The sequence below is a fragment of the Rhinopithecus bieti genome, unplaced genomic scaffold (assembly GCF_001698545.2).
Source record: "Rhinopithecus bieti isolate Rb0 unplaced genomic scaffold, ASM169854v2 scaffold_72161, whole genome shotgun sequence".
In the NCBI taxonomy this organism is placed as follows: Eukaryota; Metazoa; Chordata; class Mammalia; order Primates; family Cercopithecidae; genus Rhinopithecus; species Rhinopithecus bieti.
Genome location: NW_016828382.1, coordinates 1,393,017 through 1,418,392, shown reverse-complemented (window position 1 = coordinate 1,418,392; position 25,376 = coordinate 1,393,017). Strand labels below are relative to the sequence as shown.

The 25,376-nt window shown below is 36.7% G+C and overlaps 1 protein-coding gene across 1 annotated transcript in view; it reads left to right on the top strand.

Annotated features, from left to right (window-relative positions):
• LOC108523731 (elongation factor 1-gamma-like) overlaps positions 1 to 9,697 on the top strand; it is an 11,005-nt gene extending 1,308 nt beyond the window's left edge. Inside the window, exon 2 of the mRNA XM_017864480.1 lies at positions 9,579 to 9,697. Within this exon, the coding sequence (XP_017719969.1) occupies positions 9,579 to 9,697 (119 nt within the window). The remainder of the gene's footprint in view (positions 1 to 9,578) is intronic.
• Positions 9,698 to 25,376: the final 15,679 nt, after the last annotated feature.

The following is a 25,376-nucleotide window of genomic DNA, read 5'->3' as shown; positions in this document are numbered from 1 at the left end:
CAGAAATAAAAAAAAAAAAAAAAAAAAAAAAAAAAAAATAAAGAAGTCTATTAATTAAAAAAAGAAAAAAGATCCCATGCAAAACATTCATTGGAGAGCAATCAGTTACTAATTTGGTGGACAAATTTTTAAAGTCTTTCTAAAATTTGCAATTTGCTCGAATGCTTGAATTTAGATGAAGGTTATATTGTCTAATCATAAGTCATATGGTTGTTTTTTTGTAGAGACAAGGTCTCCCTATGTTGCCTAGGCTGGTCTTGAACTCCTGGGCTGAAGCAAGCAATCCTCCCACCTGAGTCTCCCAAAGTGCTGGAATTATAGGTGCAAGCCACCACACTCGGCCTAGTCATACATTTTAATAGTTTGTGAAAAGAGAGTCCAAAGTTCTTACCACATCGACTGTATTTACTGTTAAGTCATTGCAATGTCTTTATGCCAGCATTTTCCAAATAAAAAGCCTGAGGAATGTTAATCCTGTAAAGTCATCTTGGAAGAAAGTTTCTGATCAAATTAGGGAAATACGGTACTCAATAAAACTCCTTTATTGAAATTTCACAATGCATACTGGCATATTAAAATCTCCCAGAAGTCCTGCCCAAAACAAATCTATTAACTGTGTTTAATCCAGCCTATTTCAATTATTAAACCACAGAATCTTCTTTTTCAGTAAAACCTATTAAAATCTGTGGAACATTACTTCTCAGTAACATGCTTAGCAAAGTGCTGCGTAATGCAATTATAGAATGTTTTATTTCTAACAAATAGGATCCAACTTTGTTTATAGCTTTATTGAAAATATTAATTTACAATAAATCACACATGTGTAAAGTGGATAACTTAATGACATCTATTTATACATTTGTGAAACCATCATCCCAGCCAAGATAATGAACTCATCCATCAACCCCCCCAAATTTCTTTATATCACTTTGCAAGTCTTCTTTTCCGTTCTTCCTTAACCTTATTCCCAGGGAACTTTCTGCAACCATAGATTTGTTTACATTTCTAGAATAGTTTATAAATGGAATTATATAGTAAGTTATATGCTGAGTGTTTGTGTTCCCCTAAAATTTATAGGTTGAAATCCCGATCCCCAATGTGATAGTATTGGGAACGGGGTTTTTGGGAAGTAATTAGATAATGGAATCAATGTTTGAATCAGAGGAGATACAGAAGCTTGCTCTCTCTGCTCTGTTTTCTATGTGTGAAGATGCAATATGAAGACAGCCTTCTGCAAATCAGTAAATGGGCCCTCTCAAGACATCAGATCTCATGGCGCCTTAATCTTAGACTTCATAGCCTCCAGAACTGTAACAAATAAATGTTCATTGTTTAAGACACCCAGTCTATGGTAACTGGTTACAGTAGTTTGAACTGAGTAACGTAAAGTATGTACTCTTTTTGTTCTGGCTTCTTTCACCCAACATAATTATTTTGAGGTTCATCCATGCAGTTGCATATGTAGTTCATTCTTTTTCATTGCTGACTAGATTCCATTGTATGGATATACTGTTATTTTCATATCCATTAACATGTTAGCAATCATTTAGATTGTCTGTGGTCCTTAGCTTTTATAATAAAGCTGCTATGACAGTCATGTGTAAGTTTTTGTATACATATATGCTTTCATTTCTCTTAGATAAACACATAGAAGTAGAAAAGCTGAATCATATAGTAGATGTGTGTTTGACTTTTGAAGAAACTGCAGACTGTTTTCCAAAGTAATTGTACCATGCTATAGTCTCACAAGCAGGGTATAAGGGTTGCAGTTCTTCCACATTCTTGTCAATACTTGGTATGCTAAGTCTTGGTAATTTTATTCATTTTACTAGTTGTGTAGTGGTATCTCATTTTCTTTTTTTTTTTTTTTTTTTTTTTGAGGCGGAGTCTCGCTCTGTCGCCCGGGCTGGAGTGCAGTGGCCAGATCTCAGCTCACTGCAAGCTCCGCCTCCTGGGTTTACGCCATTCTCCTGCCTCAGCCTCCCGAGTAGCTGGGACTACAGGCGCCCGCCACCTCGCCCGGCTAGTTTTTTTTGTATTTTTAGTAGAGACGGGGTTTCACCGTGTTAGCCAGGATGGGGTATCTCATTTTCAAAAATTTCCATTCCTCAGTGACTAATGACATTGAGCATCTTTTCGTGTGCTTATTTGCCACTTGTATATTTTCTTCGAGGAAAGTCTGTTCAAATCTTTTGTCCATTTTCAAGGCATTGGGTTGTTAGAGAGTTCCTTAAATATTTGAGATACGAGTTCGTTACCACATATGTCATGTGAAGACATTGTCACCCGGTTGGTGATTTATCCTTTCATTTTCTTCAGTGTCTTTCAGAGAGCAAAAATGTTTAATTTTGATGAATTCCATTGGACTTTTTTTTTTTTTTGGTTTTGTACATGTTGTATGAAGAATGGATTGGAGTTTTATTTTGCTTTGTTTTGGATGCTAATGTTCCATTTTCCAAAACCACTCGTGGAAAATCTCTTGTTTTAGCCACTGGATTGCCTTTATACACATGTCAATCAGTTGTCCACCTAAGTAACCCACAAAAAACTATTAGAGTTCATAAATAATATCTAATTGTAATTGTGGATTTATCTCTTTCTTCTTGCAGTCCATCTATTTCTGATTCAGATATTTTGAAGATCTGTTATTGGAGGTCTTAATGTTTAAGATTGTTATATCCTCCTGATGAATTTACCCTCTTTTTCATTATGAAATGCCTCTCTTTGTCCGTTACATTGTTTACTCTGATGTTAATATAGCTACTCCAACTTTCTTTTTATTCACATTAGCACACTATATCTTTTTGTATCCTTTACTTTGAACTTATTTGTATCTTCTAACAAAGTATATAATTGGGTCAGTTTTATTTAATCTGAGAAGTTCTGCCTTTAGTTGGTATGTTCAGACCTTTTACATTCAATGTGATTATTATAATCTACCATCTTACTGTTTATTTTCTATTGTCACATATGTTCTTCCATTTTCTCTTTCTCTTCAGTATTTTTTAATGGTTCTAGTTCATCTCCATTGTTTGTGCATTAGCTGTAAATAATTTTTTGTGCTAGTTTAGTTATTGTTTGGGGGATTGTATTATACATCTTTAGTTGATCACAGTTTAACTTCAAGCACTATTACATCACTTCAAGTATAAGACCCCTACAAAATACACTTCCTTTTCTCCTCTCCTGGTCTTTGTGCCATTGTCTTCATACATTTTACTTCTATATGGGTTATAAACTCCATGATGTATTAGTAATATTTTGCTTCAATCTGTTGATTAACTTATTATTTTTGTTTTGTTTTGTTTGAAATGGATTCTCACTCTGTCGCCCAGGCTGGAGTGCAGTGGCACAAACTCGGCTCACTGCAACCTCTACCTCCTGGGTTCAAGCGATTCTCCTGCCTCAGCCTCCCAAGTAGCTGGGACTACAGGCACGCACTACCGCACCCAGCTAATTTTTGCAGTTTTAGTAGAGATGTGGTTTTACCATATTGGCCAGGATGGTCTCTCTCTCCTGACCTCGTGATCTGCCCGCCTCGGCCTCCCAAAGTGCTGGGATTACAGGTGTGAGCCACCACACCCTGCCAAGAAAAACATTCTTTATATTTACAAGACAGTTACCACTTTTGGTTTTTACTTTTTCTTTTTTGTATGTCCAGGTTTTTATCAGTATAATTTCATTTTGCCTGAAGGGTTCCTCTTGACATATTTTATAGATATGTGGTCTGGTTATTTATTCTTCTTTTATGTATCTGAAAAATTCTTTATTTCATCTTTGTTTCTATAAAATACTTTCACTGGCTAACAAATTCTATGTTGGCAACTTTTTTCCTTTAATATTTTAAAGATGTTGCTCTGCTACCTTCTAGCTTGTGTTGTTTCAATAAGAAATCTGCTTTTCTTTTTGTCTTTATTCTTTATGTAGCATTCCTTCCCCATTCTGCATCACATACACAAAAGTGGCTTTTAAGATTTATCTCTTTGTCTTCAAGGAATTTTATTAAAATTCATCTTAGAGTAGCTTTCTTTTCATTAATTATTCTAGGAGTTTGTTGAAATTCTTAAATCTGTGTGTTTATAATTTTTATCAAATTTGGAAAACTTTGGCCATTATTTCTCCAAATATTTTCTCCAACTCTATTGGAGACTCCAATTACACATATATTTGGCTACTTAAAATTACCACATAGTTCACTGATGGCTTTCTTGTCCCTCTGTGTTTCATTTTGGATAGTTTCTACAGCTGTGTTTTCAAGTTCACTCATCTTTTCTCTCTTAATTTCATCTAGAGTATTTTTTTATCTCAAAATTATAGATCTCCTTTCTAAATGTTCAGTTTTTCATAAATAGATAATGATCACATTATCTATAAATTAATATTTAATTAATATATAAGTAGTGATATCTATTTATATATTATATAGTTAATGAATTAAATTATAAATTAAGATAGTGAATATTAATATGTAATATAATGTAAATATATATATAAATTATTTATATTATGGTATATTGTAAAGATATTAATATATTATTAAAATGTATATATTATAATATATTTAAGATATATTTAGTATAATATTCAAATATATATATGAGTAAATTTAATAATTAATTATTATTTAATAATATTGTTATAATAAGATATTATGTTATATATATATCTCGTCATATAAAATTTGATAAATCATGATTAAATTATATATATTAGAATTATTTATAAATATAGTTTAATAATAATATATATTTAATATATTCGGTCTTTCTGCTAGCTTTTTTTAACATATGTGGTATCATTATAATAACTGATTTAATGCTCCGTCTACTGTTTCTATCACCATGTCATTTGGGGGTCAATTTTGATGGACATTTCTTCTCATTGTGCATTTTATTTTTCTCCTCCATTGTCTGCCTTGTGATTTTTTAAAAATTGGGTGCTAGACATTGTTTAATTTGCCTTGTGGGGTGCTGGGTGTTTTTGTATTCCTGTAATAGTTGTTGAGCTTTGTTCTGAGACATGGTTAAGTTACTTAGGAATAGTTAATCCTCCTGCATCATGCCTTTAAACTTTATTAAGAGGGACCAGTGCAATGTTTAGTCTAATGTTAATTATTTTCCCTACTGTTGAGGCAAAACCCTGGTTAGTATTCCAACTGAGGCCCTATGAATCATGAAGTTTTCCATTTTGGCTGTTGGAATTAAGCACTATTCCTGCCCCTGTGTGAGCTTCCGACACTGTTCCCCTAATAATTTCTACTGGATCTTTACCCAGCCTTGGTAGTTGATTTACACACATGGCTAATCAGTGCTCAGCTGAATACTTACTGAATACTTACAGGGGCCTTCTACAGTTCTCCAGAGTTCTGTCTCTGTGCAGCTGTCTCCCTCTCCTGTACTATGTTCCGAGAAGCTCCACCTTGACATCCCCAGACCCTCAGCTCTGTCTCCTTACCTCAGGGAGACTGCCAGACCCTGCCTGGATTTTGCTTCCCTGTGTTATGGACAGGCCATGTTCTCCAAGCAATTGCTGTGGCAATCAGAGGGCTCACCTTGCTTGTTTTTCTTCTCTTGAGGGTTATTTTTTCCACGACATTGTTTCATATATTGCATCCATTTTCAAAGTTGTTTTAGGTGGGATGGTAAATCCATATCCTTTTACTTCATCTTGGCTAGCCATGAAAGTCAGAATTAACTATATTTAGAAATATTGTGACAAATAAATCTTCAAAGGAAAGTAGAAACTAACACTTATTGAGGGCTTCCATGTTTTAGGCACTATATCCTGTTATCATTATCTCAACCGCCAAGTGAGATTAATACCATGAACTTGATTTGTAGTTAAGACAGAGCCCAGGCTAGTTCATACAAGTCATACAGCTAGTAAATAGTAGAGCTGAGATTTAAAGCTCAATCTGTTGGCACAGTCCAAACTGTTTTCTTTTGAAAGGCATCCTCATACTAAACATTCCATACCGACTTCTCTAATGAATTTGTCTCCTTAAAAATTTATTTACTAGCCTACCATCAAACAGAATTCTATTGGCACCTGTGAAAGGAGCTTGTGTAATATATGATTTTCCTAATTATACTCAACATCTCACACTGCTCCTACAGAAAGGATGAGTGAGAGATCGCAATGTATCTCCGCCTGACCAATAAATAAATAAATAAATAGTCAAAACCCATTTCCTACTGATGATGCTTTACTAGCACCACCTACATATTCAACAGCTCGCATACATCATTTTTATGTAGAGTGTCCAGCAGAGACATTCTTGTTGGTATGCTATACAGAATTTTTACTTCATAGTCAATGTGTACATTTTTTGTTAGAAATCAAAGTGGCATGATAGATGTCTTAGGTGCCATTTAATGGAAGAGATGTCAGGATCATGACTGTTCCAAATAATCTCTGGATCAAATGTTCCTGGAATTATGATCACCTAAGAATGTATTTTATAATTGCATTTCCCTTATCATGGTAGCCCTGTACTCCCACAGGGCAGACACAGGGTTTGGCCTTGTAGAATGACTCATGAGTGAGGTAGAGCCACCGAGTTACTACGGAATATCAGAGCTCTCTCTGGTTCATCATAGTTTTTCTGGTGGTATATTTTCCTCACCAGAAACTGGTTCTTCTCTATCATCATGCTGTGAAACATGACCTGGATCCCCTTTGTTCTCTCATATACCTTTTCACCCATGAGGCAAAGCCTGGAAATCGTTTCCTCTCACTATCTATTGAAGTGAGACATTCCTGAAATTTAAATGTTGTCCTTATCTATTTATCATCTGAAGGTGAGAAACATTGAGAAGAATTCTTGATAACTTGGATGGTTGTCAAACAAGTGCTAGTAAATTTTTTCTAGATAAACAAAGTCTTTCTTGAATATTTAACTTAGTGAACAAAGATATCTTCTGTGCTAGTCATTTATATACTGACTTTTATACCTTTCCTTATAGCTGAGTGCCTCTACATCTGGCACTTAAAAACATGCCATTTGGGGATGGGTGGGGAGCTATTGAACATAGGATGTGGTTCAAGTATAATGTGGAAATTTTCAACATTAAAGAAGAGAGTTGGGAATTATTTATTAAGGGCCAGTTTTCTCCCAACAACATTCCTGATGTATAAATGCAATTGTTTGCCTAATTCAAACAATACTTGTCCATTACATCTGCATGATAAAATCCATGGCATGAGTGAGCTCCGGGAAAGGACAGCATCAGCAGCCCAGAGTTGCAGTGGGATCACAGGTTTCATTCATTAAAATTACAAATCTTCAAATGTCTGTGAGTGGGTCCAAAGGGAATGTGTATACTTATTCTGACCAGAAAGTTTTAATTGGGTCTTTTTTCTCATCTTCGAATTTTGACCAGATATCTTTAATTGGATCTGTTTTTAACTTCAAATGTAGAGTAGAGTCACATCTTACCTAAGAGTATAAAGTCTTAAGTTAGCCAGCAAGCCAATAATTAATTATAATCAAAATTGCCCTGGAGAAATTCCTTAAATCATCCACAAAGTACAATGTAAATGGTTTTGTAAATACAACCCCGTATAGTAATCCTTTTTTTGTGTGTAGGGGAGGGGGAGAGGATGGAGGGAGACAGGATCTTTCTCTGTTGCCCAGGCTGAAGTGCAGTAGTATGTTTATGGCTCACTGCAGCCTTGACCTCCTTGGCTCAGTGGATCCTCCTGCTTCAGACTCCCTAGTAGCTGGGACTACCAGGCACATGTCACTAAGCCCAGCTAATTTTTGTATTTTTGTAGGGACAGGTTTTTGCCATATTGCCCAGGCTGGTCTTGAACTCCTAGTCTCAAGCAATCTGCCTGCCTCTGCCCCGCAAAGTACTAGGATTACAAGTGTGAGCCACCAGACCCAGCCTAGTAATTCTTAAGAACAATGAGAATCACTGAGGAAAGAATAAAACTTTTAATCATTTAAATTCTGTTCCTTTAACGAAAAGTATGAAATGGAAATGGAAATTGGGTACAAAACATTCTAAAATAGGGTATTCACTCTATTCTGTTAAAATATTAAACCTCTGTGTCCTTAAGACATCTTGGTAGATCTGCATGTTCCTATGAGGAATAAATGGGAAAATTTGTGTGACAGCACCTAGCATAGCACCTTACATAGACAAAGCACTAAATAAAGATCCACTAGATTTGAATCAAATAGAGCTTGGTCATACCCAGGAATAATAAGCTTTTTTGGGGAAACATGGAGAACTTGACCACTTGCCTACTGACTGTCCAGTTGGTGGCTCTACTGAACAACTGTTACTCCTGTGCCTTAGGGCATTCTACTTTTGACCCTTAGAGCAAAATCGTTTCAAAAATCAGGGTAAAAGTTAAATACCTGATCAGCGGCAGCCAAAAAGTAGTGTTCAACACTGGATTATTATGACTTAAAACTTCTCTAATACTCCATTAGAACAGCTTGAAACAGTTCATCAAGTGGAAGTAAAGACTTGAAACTTCTTTTCAGTTATATGCAATAGTATAGTAGCTCCCTTAGATGTAAGAAATGGGAAATAGTATTTCCATTCACCTTTTAGAAAAATGACCAACAAGCAGAGATGAAAATGTATTCACTAGTTGATATCAAAAACCATGACATATGGTTGCATGTAGTAGGTAGCAGGTTACTAAGCCAGTGACCAAGTCCAATTTATGAACAAATGACAATGCACCTGGTGATTCCTGGATATTCCTGATTGACAGACTTTGGACTTCTTGCACTCAAGTAAGTAGGGGTTGGAGGCATTAGGATTAGGAAATTGAGATTATTAATTGATTATGTTAGATTGTTATTCCATATCTGCACTGTCACTCCTTCCATTTTTTCAGATCTCTTTGCCTAAATGCCTCCTTAATAGAGGTCTTTCTTGATCACTTTCTATCTCTATCGCTCTCTCCATATCTATCTCTGTCTCTCTAGATATCTGTCTTTATCACTATCTTTCTCTGTTTAGCTCCTGGCTCTGTGTTAGTTTTCATTCTTTCTCGTTTCTCTGTTTTATTTTTCTTATGAGCACTTATACTACCTACCATACTATACATTTATATTGATTAGTTTATTCCACAAGAGCAGGGACTTTGGTTCATCTATTTTCATATCTCCAAGTTAGGACAGAAGCACATAGGAGGTGCTCTATCAATTGATCAATCAATGTTAATAAATATAACAACGTATGAATGAATTATTATTTATTTAGCACCTGCTCTGAAATAGGTAGACAGTATAAAACCAGAAGTTCTAGATTCTGGCTGTGTTTTGGAGTTTATCATCTTGTAAGATGATCAAGGATGTGAGAATTAGACAACGAAGCCTAATATGCTCATTTTTCTCAATAACCTCTCCCTTTATTCTCCCCTTTCAAAACTAGCACTACTGCCAGGGAAATAGTGCTCTTCCCAGGTTCACAGCTCTTCAGGCTGTCTTGATGACTTCTTTTGAACTTCAAAGCTGCCTTTGATGTTCATTTTGGTGTCTGAAGAAAGTTAGCACCTGGTGAGCTTTGCCTCCACTTCTGGTTGGCTGACCTTATTGTTCTGTGCTCTCTAAGGCCAGAAAATACATAAGAAGAATGACTGTAAGTCAGATATGGAACATTTGCCCGACTCTTCCCTCTCCCAGGACACTGATATCCTGGCTCACCTAAGTGCCTTTTGGGTCTGGGCCTAAGCTGTCCTCATGACACAGTCTGGAAAATATCTAAGCAATTTTTCAGAGGCAGAGTCTCTTCTCTTCCTCAACATCACTATTTCTTCCCTGCAAAGTACAGAGTACTTTCCACATGGAAACAGGAAAGCCGTAGGCCAACTAGAATAGAATCAGATTGTTGGGTGTAAAAGCAGAGCGTCTGTGCTGCACAATGGGGAAGAACTTCAATGTTGAGGCCAGAAGGACAAGTATTTCAACCTGATTCCACCACTAACCAGCTCTCTGACCCTGGGCATTGAACCTCTCCAAGTTTCAGATGCTCTGCTGAATAAATGCAGTACTTATCGCCTATGAAAGTCATGAGGGTTAAATAAGAGAATGTTGTAAAATGTACTGAGTACATGGCACAGAATCTCATTTAAAATGTTCACTTTCAACATTAGAATAAGAGCTCAGACTTCTAAACATTAGACACTTAAAGTAAAGCATCGTGTAGATAGTAGATTCCAGACTAATTCAAGCAACACCTTCACTTAGATTGCAGTGTGAAAAATGAGAGATTTGTGTTTCATTTTCCATTGCTATATACCAGCACATGTCTGTAGCTGCTCTTTGTATGTGAACATTTGCATACTTTATACCTGCATATATGTTAATGAACTGATCAGTTGACCAACAAAGGCTTATATTCTAATGCTCCCAACCAATTCCCGTGAGCTTTCTGCATTTCCCATGTTGCACTTCTCCACACCTCAGACCACACAAAGTGTCCTTCCTGCTTTCCAGAACTATGGAGACAGGGACTTTGAATTCCTCTGCATTTATACAAATTAAGTCAAAATAAGAAGAAAGTCAAAATCTCCCATATTTTAAGGTTTATTCTTTTTGGACTTGAAGTGCCCAGTGTCACTTTCTTGTCATTTACTGACGAAGTCACCAGTGTCCCAGAGAGAAGAAAATGCAATTTCCATGACTGTACCTCAGTTCTAGGATGGGGTACATTTTATTTTTGTTTATGTGAATTATTTTGTGTTAAAAATAAATTATCGAAAAGTGAGAGTCACAGCAGGCACAACCTTTGCAACCTCTCACAGTTTAAGTGGAATCAAAATAGCAGCATTCCAGGGTAGAAAGTGTACAGAGTGTATTCTGTATTCCTACTCTCTGGTCATCAGAGATCAAGAGTTCCTTAAGACTGACAGAATAAAGTACTAGATGTTGTGTGGAATAAAGTAAATAAACTAAAGGTTGAGGTGGACATGAAGAAATATGTAGAAATATTCCTTCCTAGCTGAGTGAAATCAATGTAGATGATAAGGGCTTGGATCTGGCTGTTGGAAGGTGAAGCTCTGCTGCAAGGTCTCTCTGTGACCTTGAGCAATTCATTTAACTTTCCTGCCTGAGTTTCCCATTCTAAGAAATAGGACATGTGAGTTAGGAATACGGGGACTAGGAAAATTAGCACTTATGAAGCTATCAGAATATAAAATAATTATAAATGTTACTTTGGTTATGTATATTAGAGGAAAAAGACTGAAAACATGATGAAGATTTTTAATGAGATAACTCTTGTGTTTCTAATATGTATTGGATGTTGATTTAAATATGAAATCCTACTCTCCTCCTGACTTATTTTAGGATTTGTGATTGGGAAGATGACAACGTTCTTGACGGGTAAATCACTGAATTTGGGAATCAAAAGACTTGGAGTTAAGTTTTGTATGCCAAGACCATGGAAAAGCCATTCAACCCTTCTTCATCTTAAAATGAAGATGTTAATTCCGCCCTCCCCCAGAGAGTTATTCAGAAAACTAAATGAGATAATTTGTGTGAGAAAAGTTGGTATCATTTGGTGAAGCAGGAAGCACCCACACTTTGGAATCAGAGAGACATTGCTTCAAATTCTTATCCCATCTCTACTTAGCCACAAGATGCTGGGGAAATAATTTACACATTGTGGATCTATTTCTTCATCTGTAGAAGACAGTAAAGTATCTACCTTAAAAGTGGGTATGAAGAATAACATCTGAAAACTCCTGGTATGTATTTGGCCTCAGAAAATTCACTCCTCCTAACAACAAAATAGTCACTCATAGAGTTATAATGGTACAAGGAGCCTCGAAGAGACAGCTCCTTTTAAAACTTTTAAAATTAAATAATTAATAACAAGAAAATAATATTCCACATTTGTGTAAAATATTAAGAATAACAGACTGGGAGCAGTGGCTGATGCCTGTGTAATCCCAGTACTTTGGGAGGCTAAGATAGGAGGATTGCTTGAGGCGAGGAGTTCATTACCACCTGGGCAACATAGTGAGACCTTGTCTTTACAAAAAAATATTAAAAATTAGTCAAGCTTGGTGGCATGGATGTGTTCCAGCTACTTGGGAAAATCATTTGAGCTCAGAAGTTTGAGACTGCAGGGAGATATGATCGTGCCATTGCATTCCAGGTTGGGTGAAAGAACCAGACCATGTCTCTTAAAAAAAAAAATAGAATAAGATGGACATCTGTTTACCAGCTGATCACATTACAAACATCTTTGGGGTCTCCTATGAGACTGTACCCAATCCCTTCTCAACCTCTTCCTATAAAGTAACTGTAATGTGAATTTAGAGCTTCTCTTTTTAACTACATATACAGTATTATCAAATGATATACTTTAGTTTCAAAAACTGTTATACTAATGGATTTTTACTACGTGAACTCTGACTTTTTTGACTCAATATTGTATTTGTGAGATTCCTCCATGTTGTTCAGCTGCAAAGCAGTCATTTTAATGACTTTATGTTATTTCATCATATAACTACCATTTATTAATCCATTCTTCTACTGATGAACATTTGGTTTGTTTCCATTATTTTGGCAATGTAAACAATGCAACTATGTGTATTCTTATATAATCTTGTGATTTTTCTTTAGGGTATATATCCAGGAATGAAATTGCTGGTTTACAGTTTATATAACTTCATAATTACTGAAAATGTCAAATTGTTTTCAAAAGTTGTACCAATTTATACTCTCACAAAGAGCACATAAAGAGTTTTCATTGGTCTACAATCTTGCTAAGATTGGCATTGTCAGTAGCAGTATCTCATTTTTATTTTAAGGTGCATTTCTCTGATTACTCATGAGGTTGAGTATATTTTCATATGTTTATTGCCCATCCATAATTTAGCTGCTGATATTTTAAGACTTGCCCTTTCTACATAAATAGCATGACTGACTCAATATGCAAGCAATTCACCCTGAATCTTATAGAAATCCTTAAGCATTCCAGTAGACTTTTCATAAAGAAATTTATAACACGTTGCTTTTGAACTCTCTCACATTACTTTCAGACTGTTGTAGACTAAACATCTAGCAGTTTCAGAGCATTCATAGTATACAATCAGAATATGATAAGCTACCAGCCAGGTCAAGGTTCTTGGATGCAAACACGAATGTGAACTTTCCTGAAGGAGGATTCATATTTTTGCAAATTGTAAATGACAGTTTTGCCTCCTGACTGGCTTTATGGGTTATCTTCATAGGAGAAGTTAAAAGATACAGTGGAATATTTTACCTGTTGGAATTAGAAAAGGGAGAATAAAATCAATTTCTCTTACTCTAGCCCAGCATCCATTATTCTAATTTAGGATGTAGATAGTACATAGTGGCCTAATGTAGATAGTAGATTACAGACTAACTCAAGCAGCACCTTACATTAGAACTACTAATTGTTTTCAGTCAACCCACAAAGAAAAAAGAATTACATGATTTAGTATAAATATCCAAAAATGCTGCATTCACTTTCTTCATCTTCTTGAACAATTGAGTCAATTCCATTAAATTGGGCTGAACAAAGTAGGCTTAGGGGATTGAAGTAGGCAAGTGGTAGGATGGTCCAGGCATGGAATTGTCATCCAAATAGGATGAGGAGGGAATTGCATGGGGGCAGCGGGTTTAGGGTTTTGGAGTGAGAACATCTGTGTCAGCAGAGAGGAGGGGCAGCGGTGAGAAATTGATTACATATGCAGAACTAATCCAATAAGTAAGTATATTAAAGATAATGAAAGCCAGCTTCCTTACTATTAAATAAGAGAAATCTATGGTTTTGAAGTGGAATTAGAATTGCCTGTTTGGACTCATTGTTTTCAATATATAGAAACAGAGAGAGAAATATATGTATATGTATTCACAAAGAGCACACCTAGCACAAAGGGCACCTTGGAAAAATATCCAATCCCTAGTTTAAGGCAGGAAAAGTATTACATGATTCTGGAACACACTTTTGTGCCAGAAACAAAGACTTGTTCAAAGAATGATGGAGACACGTCAAAAGGACACAGAGATCAGATTGAAGAGGCTCCTGCTGGCCCAATCGGTGACAATTTAAGCTTTAAAAGAAATAATTATAGTAATGGATTAAAACTAATGAATAGCATATAAATCTGAGTCCATATTGATATAAATAAATAAATGAAGTTGATAGTTTGATGAAGAATGGGATATTTACACAGTATCAAAGTATCTTCCCACAAAATGCTAACTAATTTCAAAGGGGAAAAAAATAGTTCTACAGTGGTGAAACCTGACAGACACTTTACTCAAGTTATTTAATACCACAGTGATGAGACAAATAAGAATTGTGACATTCCTGCCAAATAATCTGAATCGAATTATGAGGAAACATTGGATATACTCAGATTGAGGGGCATTCTATAATAACCGACCATTTGTAATCTGCAGAATTGTCAAAATTATGAAAGTCCAGGAAATACTGAGAAAATGTTCAAGATAAAATGATAACTAAAGGCAACATGTGATTCTGGACTGAATCTTTCTTCTATAAAAGACATTATTGGGACAATTTGCAAAAACTCCAGTGGGGTCTGAGGATTAGTGCTAGTAATGTATCACTGTGAATTTCCTGAGTTGGATGGTTTGTTGTGGTTGTATACAGGAGAATATCCTTTCTTAGATAAATATACAATATAACATGTGAGAGTCATCAGACATTCTCTCTAATTCTCAAATTGGTTCACGAAAAAAGGTTTTGTATTGTTTTGCAGTTTTCTCTAAGTTTCAGATTGTTGGAAAAGTAATTAATAAAATAGGGTCTAATACTCAAAGAGATAACATGAATACAATCAAGATAAATTATTTTAATTAAACTTGTTCATAGTATTCAAAGTCCAGTGCCCAGCGAGTTCATGTTTTTTAACCCACTTAGTTAAATCACATCAGAGATGAGTAGAAACAGAGATTGATACGTGCTTACTGAGTATTAGGTCCAGGAAAAGGAAGCTGTATATTTAAGTGTAGGCTAGGCAACCAGATCATCTGGGTTCAATGCCAGTCCCATTAGTTACTAGCTATGTAACCCTGGGGAATGAATTAATCTCTTTGAGCCGCGGTTACCTCATTTGTAAAAAGGGGAATGATAATAACATTCCTTTCCCAAAATTTTGTGAAGGTTAAAGAAGAAAACATTAAGTCATTAGCATAATGTCTAGTGCATTGCAAGTGCTTAAAATGGTAGTTCCTATTAATGTTATTGTTTTATTTATTTTTGTACCGCTACTCTCTCTGTTAGAAAAACTTACCTATGCTTGCATTGTTCTCTTTCCCTTCCCAGGTTCTGACTTTGGGGGCAGAAAAGATTCCCAGATACTTTCCAAGTTTCTCTGAATCTAGAAAGTGGTGTAAAGAAGAAGTAATGGTAACAATAGCAAAATCAACATGTGGCATGCATCATTTCATTTAATCATTTCACCTGTGAAGCTAAGAATATTCCTTTGTATGTGGGGAAATAAATGTTTAATAGTCAGTAGTTTTAGGACCATTATATAAAAATGTCACGTAACAACCAAGGTTATATCCTTTGACTCAATAATTTTCACCCTCTTTTACAAATGTAAGTATGTTTGCCCCCCAGAACTGCTCATTTGTTTCCGAAGATTTTGGATAGCAGTGACACACAAAGCCTGATACTCAGTGGGAACTTCAAGAAATATTTATTGTGTTGAATATTTACTGTGTTTAAAGTGTTAACAATCCATGTCACATATCATAATGTGGATTACTTTATCAGATATTTTGTTGAGGTAGATTTGATAGGGAAGGGGAAAAAATAACAAGTGTCTCTGGTGCCTTGCAGAATGGGAAAATATGGTTATTGAATTGGTAATGAAGCACAAAAAGCCAAAGAATAGAAATAAACTTTTCACTGGACAATTTTCTGTATGGCCGGCATTACTGCCTACCTTTCTTTATGACTCATCTAACTTGAGTGTATCTCTTTAAAACGATTTTAATATAGTTATTTTCTATTAGTATTTCCTCATGTCTATTCTCAATACAGAGAGAGAAAGAGAAAGAGGAGAGAGAGAAAAAAACAGCTAGTCATCTTTCTCCTTACAACTACACTTCATTTTACATGCTTGGAAACCATGTGTGAGCAAGTCCTTTCTTTTCTAAGCTAAACAAGAGCAGTTGCTTTCCCCATCTGATCCACTTCCCAATAATTGAAAATGTTTGTCATTTTCCTTTGGGATTGCTTCCAGACGTCCCTCTTCTTTGAATGTGAGGTTCCAGACTGTCTCCACTATTCTAATGGGAGCCTCTCTCAATTCTAAATATAGGTCTTGGAGGAATAGTCTGCCTTTATTCCTATATGCATCTCATTACAACATGAGCAGCAGATATGGTTTGAGATTTATCTTCAGATAATTTTATTAAGCATCTGCAGGTGCCATTTGAACATGCTGAGGCAATACTAACAAATAAATGTATTAAAGACCTCCTTTCTGAGAAGCAAAAATAAATCAGATGGTGTGATTTAAGAGCCCCAGAAAAAAGTAATGAGAAATTTTAAATGGTATAGAAGGTTATAGAGTAGCAAACCCCTCAATCGAGAAATTGTTGATATTAAGTATAATATGTAATTACATATTTCCTGTCTACCTGTAACACATAACTTTATTGCTTTGTATAGGGATAGTTCATATTACTAAGAAAGAATGATATTTGAAATACTGTCTTAAGCCATTGGAAAATAAGAAAATTAGAGCAATATTCATGAAATTGGTTTATCATGATCTTTTCTGCTTCTAATTTATTTCACAAGGAAAACACTTCATCAATGTGTAAGAAGGTTTAAACTGAAATCATTATAATTACACATTATAATGACAGCTTCCTGAATAGTGAAAACATTAACATATTTTAGATAGGAATTTCTAACAGGAAGTAAAACAAAATAAGTTCTTCTATTGTTCAAAGAAATATTTTATCTATGTTGTCACAAAGAATAAAGAAGTCTTTAACCCAAGGTCACAGAACACTTAAATGAGACTAAAAACCCAAGAAAAAGAATCTGCACTGTTGTAAATCATGACTTTGTTAGGATGAACTCATTCCAGTTTTTGAAGATCAAGGTACAGAGAGATTCCTTGTCTGTAGCAAAAATATTTCACATACACACAAAAAAACTAGGTCTGTGCCCTTCAGTCAATTGAAGCATAGGGTAGAGATCCCAGATAGTTAATTTGGATTAATGAAACCTATTTGTGGAAATAATGAGCAATATAATGATCATAATGTGCTAAGAAAATAATCTCTCTTTTTTTCTGTTGAAAACTAGCACAAGTGGCCTGTGAACCTTCTTGATGGGAAAAGGCACATTTAATCCGGATGTTCATTTGCAAAGCATTTAGTTTAAAAGCCAAAGAAAATTATTCCTGCGTAATTGTTCTTTGAAACAGATTTATTGTGAATAGACCATTTGTGTTTGTGTTTGTGTTTGTGTGTGTGTGTGTGTGTGTGTGTGTATTTGGTAGTGCTGTTTTCCAGTCACATGCAGAAGACAGATGGTTGACAGTCAATGTTTAGTCAAGGGTGAGAATACTTTTGTTTTAGTCACAGATCTTCTCTACCAGCCACATGATATGTTCTCTTTTTAATCAGTGCCACAAAAGCTTTTGTGCATTATGAGAATGCTGCTAAATATGACAGATCAGATGCATCTTTTAATTTAGTCCCTCTAGGAGAATAAGCTATTCTTCTTTTACTAGGCAACAGAAGAGGACTTTTTGTGTTACTTGAAGCTTAGCTGTGTGAAGCCTTTGAGAGATGGTGCTATCATGTTGAACTTTCTTGAATCTTTTACCAGAGGCAAATGGCTGTCTTCATTTTCCACAAAGCACTGCTGTTGCTGTTGAACTGAAATGTTCTTTGGATATGAGCCTGTACAGTAAACATGCACACATTTAGGACACTTTTTGGCTGGCATTATACTTAATAGGTGTGATGAAACAAAACTAAGTAACATGAGGAAAGCTCCGGCTTGGCCAGCTCATTCCCTACCCTGTCCTGCACACAGAGGAAGGCTTCACCATTTCCAGGCAATTCTTTGAGCTTTTATGATGCAAAATTGGTGGAATGAGGCAAAGATAAAAAACAAAAAGCAAGGCAGATGGATTTTGACAGAAAATCAAAAGCATGGAAAAAAACCAAAACTACAATGTCCCGAGGTCTATAGGCAAGGCACATACTTTGCTGGGGGGCTCTGGGAACAAACGATGAACCTCATGAAGAGAGAAATCTGGACGATGCAATGATGTGAAAGCATAAGCAATTCTGGGATAGAAAAGTGAGAAACTCCCTGGCGATGGGACGTTATAAAATTGAGAAGAGAGAATTTTAATGGTTTGTTGCAACCTCCTTAAGGATGTTGAAATATGGTACATAAATATTGGATGTCCAGTCTGGATGGTACTTCTCTGAATGTTAGCAGCTCTCTGGGACTGAGCCACATGATCAAGACTTCCTGGGGATTACATCAGCATGATAGTTACAAGCTTTTATAATGAGAATTTTCTGCTGGTGCTTCTTGCTTCAGACACATCTTGAAACATTGGAAAATTGCCAATAATGATAGGTTTCTGTGAGTACCTGAATATATGTGAACCAATAGACTTATTTATCTACAAGGCCATTTTAGATACTCATAATACAGATATTCTCTGTGTTACCCGAGTGGTATATCTGCTGATAGTGCTACATCATAAAATAAGATTTGTGATATTGTTGGAGATACAAGATGGTGAGTGATGATCACAGAGTACAGCATCTTAAGAGCCTGAAGGTGAACTGGAAAAAATTAAAATCAAGTTTCAAGAGATTTATTTGGCAACATAAGTCTAGAAAAAATTTGACAGGATGTGTAGAAAGAAGTAAATACAGAAGTGAGATACCAAGTGGCTTAAGATTTCCTTTTGTTTAAAGTATTTCTAGTGGGTAGGACCCTGATCACTTGCTGAATGTTTTCTTGAATCTCTGAAGTTTTCTGGGACTTTGACTTTACAGCAATAATAAAAGATTTTCAAAAGGAAAGCTAAGCATTTCTCAAGAATTATTTCCTTTTCTAAACATGCATTCCTGATTCTACGTGATTTAACTAATTAACTAATTTTCTAACTTTTAAAGTCTCCTTTCCTGTCCACTTGCTGTAGGAGGCACGGGGTGCTACAGCATGACAAGCCTGAAGATGAGCCTGAAGATGAGATACTGGGTTGTAATAAAGCTATTAATGTTAATCTCCAGTGAGACTGTGCCATCATGTTGGGAAGACCCAGCTACACAGATCCTATAGGCCTAACTGCAGACTAAGGTCATAGGGATTCTGGGAAGGATCAGAGAAACCTTCAGAGCACAGCTGAATGTGTCGCTGCAAATTTTTATGGTGCAATTTATCACGATGGCTAACATGATAGTATTAAGAAGTGGGGCCTTTAGAAGGTGATTAAGTCATGGAGGTAGATCCCTCATGAACATGATTAGCAATCTCATAGAAAGACTGGAGGTGACTAGCTAGATCCTTTGCCTTACTGGCCCTCTTCCATGTGAGGGCACAGTGTCCATCTCCTCTCAAGGATGCAATGCTCAAGATGTTATATGTGAAGCAGATACCAGGCCCTCACCAGACATTGAACATGTCATCTCCTTGATCTTGAACTTCCTAGCCCCTTCAATGGTGAGAAATAAACTTCTGTTGTTTACAAATTACCTAGTCTCAGATATTTTGTTATAGCAGCACAAATGGACTAAGACAACAGTCTTTTGAACTCTTTTAAGTCACATTTGTCCACCTCTTGTGTTCTGCTTATTTTATATAATTTGTTTATACCCATTTTTGTATACAAATAAGCTGTGTTGTTAATCACAGTAAGATGCCTCATGTGGGGAACCATGATTTCGTGTATTCTTGAAGAAGTCTTACACTCTTCTCTAGTTGTAACAAAGAATTTGGAAATAAAGAATCATGGAGATACTTTTTTTCCCCTATGTTGAGAGCATATTTACACACTTTACAGATACATTAATGCCAAGTACCCCTACCAGGTATGTATGTATTATACTAGTTGGGATAAGAAATTCACGCTTTCTAATAAACAAACTCCTAACTCTTACTGATTTAGCAAATGAACATTTACTTTTGGTTTATGCAGCGCAAGGTGGATGATCCTACTTGGTGGGACCACACAGTCATTCAGAGATTCAAATTCTTTCCAGTCTGTGGCTCTGCTTTCCCCTGGAGCCTTAGAGTCCTCTGCTAGATCCTCAATATGCAGCCAGCAGACAGGGAAGAGAGAGTGTGGAGTGTCACTTGGAGGATCTGTATGGACCAGATCTGAAGGCAGCATCCACTACTTCTGCCCTTATCCTAATAGCCAGAGTCCTCTAGCCAGGCTGAATTGCAAGATAAGCTGGGAAATCCAGTCTATCTTTGTGGTCAGAAGGAAAGGGAATTGGATTTAGCGAAAAATGAGCCAATCTCTGGCATAGTGTTATGATCTTCACATTACTAATAGGAAAACTGAGTCATAAAGAGGTTAAGTACAAAGTCACCCAGCTAGTGGTAAGCTAAAATCTGATCCCGGGAATCTGACTCTAGAACAGCATTTTTAACCATGGTACAAGGGTTCCTCCCTGAGAAATAATTCATGGTACTCCCCATTACTTCAAATGAGTAAAATGAGGCAAGGAAGAGTTTTATGAACTCCTCCTAGTTCATAAAAAGTAGCAGACACAGGATTAGTGTTCATTTACTCCATGGAATTTCAACCCTATTTAGGATAAATGTGTGATGCTCTGATCTCAGTATATCTCTTTCTGAACATCCTTGGGGAAGTGGTATGTGTGCTCTGATCTCCGTCAGTATTCTAGACTGAGCCAACCCACACTCTATCATCTGAGATGCCTGTTTCCAACAGCAGGAATCCGTGGAGGCAAATGGTTAGAACTGAGGATCTAGACTGGGTCATGGAGTCAAACTAACAGACAGGCAGTGTGGCATTGGGTTAAAAGGCAGTTAAAAGGCAGACTCTGGAATCAAAACTCTTGAACCAGTAAAACGCAACCCTAGCTATGCTGTTCTCCGGCTGTGTGACTTTGGGCCACTTAATCTCTCCATTCTGTAGCTTACTCATGTGTAAAATGTTGATAATGATAACACCTACCTCATAGGGCTGTTATGGGGCTACATTAACACATGTACTTAGAATAGTATCTGACACACAAGCAATCAAAAGAGGTTGCTTTTTACTGTTTTATTGTTATTTACTAGCATCTGATCAAGCTAAAACATAGTATATATTTTGCTGACACTTAAAGAAAATCAGCTCAGGAAATAGCAACTTCATTTACTCAATAGCTCAAGCGATTAGATGCCACCCTCCCTCATTCCCAAAATCCAATCCATCAGTAAGTCCTGCTAGCTCTACCTCCAATGTATTTATTATATTTTTTCTTCTTCATTGTCCCTCCTTTTCCCTAGTTCAAGCGTCTTTCATCTCTTGCTTAGGCTACTGCAAAAACCATTTAAAAGTTTCCTTGCTTCTTCTTGTGCCCCTACAATCCAGTCTCCACCCAGAAGCAAGAGTGATCTTTTCCTTTTCTAGTTTTATTGAGATATGATTGACAAAACAAAAAACAAACAAACAAAAAAACTGTATCCAGGCAAGGCATAGTGGTGCATGCCTGTAATCCCAGCATTTTGGGAGGCTGAGGCAAGAGGATCACCTGAGGTCAGGAGTTCAAGATCAGCCTGGCCAACGTGGTGAAACCCCATCTCTATTAAAAATATACAAAAATTAGCCAGTCGTGGTAGTGCACACCTGTAACCCCAGCTACTCATAAGGGTGAGGCAGTAGAATCGCTTGAACCCCAGAGGCGGAGGTATTGCTCCACTGCACTCCAGCCTAGGCAAAAGAACAAGACTCTGTCTCCAAAAACAAGAGTATACAACATGATGAGTTAATATACATCTATACATATACATTGTGAAATGATTACCACAATCAAATTAATTAGCACATCCATCACTACACATGGTCACCATTGTGTGTGTGTGTGTGTGTGTGTGTGAGTGTGTGGTGAGGACACTTAATATCTAGTTTCTTAGTAGATTTCAAACACTATGGTATTATTGACTATAGGCACCATGTTGGATCCTCGGAAGTTTTTCATCTTATAACTGAAAGTCTGTACCCTTTGACCAACATTTCACTTTATCCTTCCACCCCCTAGCCCTTGGCAACCATCATTCTATTCTCTGCTTCTATAAATGTGATTTTTAAAATTCTGCATATCTGCGATTATATAGTATTTGTCTTTCTGTGTCTGGCTTATTTCACTTAGCCTAATGTTCTCCAGGTTCATCCATGTTGTCACAAAAGGCAGAATTTCCTTCTTTTTAATGGCTGAATAATATTGTATTGTATATATTCACTGTATTTTCTTTATCTATTCATTTGTTGAAGGACACACAGATTGTTTCCATATTGTGGCTACTGTGAATAGCACTCTAATAAACATGAGGATGTTTATTATCTCTTCAGGATACTGATTTCATTTCCTTCGTATAACACACCCAGAAGTGGGATTGCTGGATGGTATCGAGGTTTATTTTTAATTTTTTGAAGAAACGATTTACATAATGACTGTACCAATTTACATTCCTTTGAAAATATAAATCAGATCAGGTAACTCCCCTGAGTAAACCTGCCAACAGCTTCCAACTTCATTGAAGTAAAATGTCAAGAACTTCTTTTAATAATGGAAAGATAATTTCTTAATAGAGTCCTAGATTGTCCAGGACAGTCCTGGCTTATACTGTTTTTCTAAGATTATTATTAATAGCACCCTCTTCACTCTCAAAAGTGTCCAACAGATGATAAATTATATAATTGCCCTATTTAAGTGACCTGGAGCATTCCCACCCTAAGTAAATACTAACAATATAATTTGGTAATAAAATTTTTTGAATTTTTATAGGAAGGGAGAAACACCTGCTAATTTAATTAAAGTTCATAAGCCTCAAATGCAAAGCTTGAAGCAATTTGATTATAATACAGAAGGTTGGATTTAGTTTGACTGGCTTTTAGCTGTATTTAAAAATAATTGATGTGTTACTCAGCCCTGGCCCTGGGTCTTGTCTTCTTGATAGAGGGGCTTGGCCATCTCTCCAGCACAGCCTCCTCTCCAGGCCACACTGCTGTGGTGACGTGCAGCCCCACTGGTGGACTGTGGGCCCTACTTCCATCAGGCAGGGAGAGGGCATTGTACCTGAGAACCTTCAGCAATCCTAGCAATTCCTTTTCCCTCTCTGTGCATACCCCACCTGGAGTGTTGAGTTTTCCCCTTTGACTCCCTTTTTGGCTGAGGGATATCCCTTCTTTCCTCTATTAGGGATGAGGAAAATGGAAGCTGGGATTGAACCTTGTTTGTGGAGTACACACCCATGCCCTCTGAGGCCTTGTTCTCTGTAAAAAGTCCATTCATTGAGAGAAACGAGAACCTATCTCTAGTCCATAATCAGATGTCGATCATCTGACTTCTGCCTACCTTTCTGACTTCCTTACCATTCACTCTCTTTCTTGACTGGGTACATTGCCTCCCTTTTCTTTCTAGAATATCCCAAGTGTGATCATGCCTCAGGGCCTTTGCATTTATGATTCCTTCTGCCTGGTATGCTGATCCCCTCATCTGCTGGACTCAGCTTAAATGTGACCTCTGTGGGAGGCCTTTCCTAAGGACCCAACCTAAAGCAGCTTTCCCAGTTGATATGGTTTGGCTGCATCCCAACCCAAATCTCATCTTGAATTGCAATTCCCACAATTCCTGCATGTCATGGGAGGAACCCGGTGGGATGTAATCGAATCATGGGGGTGGATCTTTCCCATGCTGTTCTCGTGGTAGTGAATAAGTCTCATGAGATCTGATGGTTTTAAAAACAGGAGTTTGCCTGCACAAGCTCTCTCTCTTTTTTTCTTCATCTGCTGCCATCCATGTAAGACATGACTTGCTCCTCCTTGACTTCCACCATGATTGTGAGGCCTCCCCAGCAACGTGGAACTGTAAGTCTATTAAACCCTTTTTCCTGCATAAATTAGCCAGCCTAAGTTTTTATCAGCAGCATGAAAATGCCCTAATATACCAATTATGCTGTCTTTCATAATCCTGTTTTATTTTATTCACGGCACTTATAACTCTCTAAAACTATCTTACTGATTTATTTGCTAATTTTCTTTCTTTTAAACTCCGTAATAATAATAGTTACTAGACTTACTACGAGCCTAACAGTCTTCTAAGTGCTCTTTGTAGATTACTTTATTCAACCTTTACAATCATTTTATGGGATAAGTTCTATTAAATTTTCATTTAATAATCAAAGGAACTGAAGTGCAGAGAGATGAAGTAATTTGCCTAAAGTGCAGAGATGGTGCCAGGGTTCCAGCCTTGGCAGTCTGGCTCCAACATCTATCTGTAACCACTAGGCAAAGCCTCCTTCCAACAAGGTCCTTTCCAAAGGAGAGAACTTACCTGTCCTATGTGCCATTATATCTACCCCCAGCACCTCCCACAGGACTTGGCTCAATTAATGATTGTTGAAGTTTGTGTGAATAAACTTTGTTATATGACAACATGACCTTGTTTTATTTTCTATAAACAGAGAAGCAAACTTTTCACTTTCCCACTTTATAGAAAGGGCAGAGCCCAATCTCTTGTTTCAAGGGTAACTGAAGACAGGGGCCTAGCCAGGGCTGCTCCAGAAATCCAGATGGGGAAACATGCTGTGTGGCCCCAAGGCAGATTCTGCATGAAGTCTTGGGAAAATTCCTTGGAGTGGCTCTTTATGGAGTTTCTCAGTTAATCACAAAATAGGAAATTCAGCACCAGTTTACCAACTCTAAAGGGGGCAATGCAGACACAGAACCAAAACATAGAGTGACATAACAAATCCCCTCACATCTTCTCCATATCAGGTGTGGCCACGGAAAATTAAGCTGTCTTGGATTATGTATCTATGATTTGCATCTGGGTACCAGGAAACCTCCTTCTCCTATAGTCTACATCTCTGCCATACCTCCTCTGGGCTCCCACAGCATTCTGTACAAACCTGTATCTCTTCACTTACCACATTAAAGAGAATTTAACTAGTTATCTGTCTCCTTTCCACTCTAAATGGTAAAGTCCTTGAACAATATACCATGTTTCCTTTATCACTTACGTATCATAGCACAGTTTGTAGCATATACTTGGTAAATGTCAGCTGAGTAAGTCTGAACTGCCTTAGTTACTTCTCTGAGAGTGAAGGAGATAGTTACACAAGATGCTTGGAAGTTACCTTCCAGCAATAGGTGTTGGACTGGTC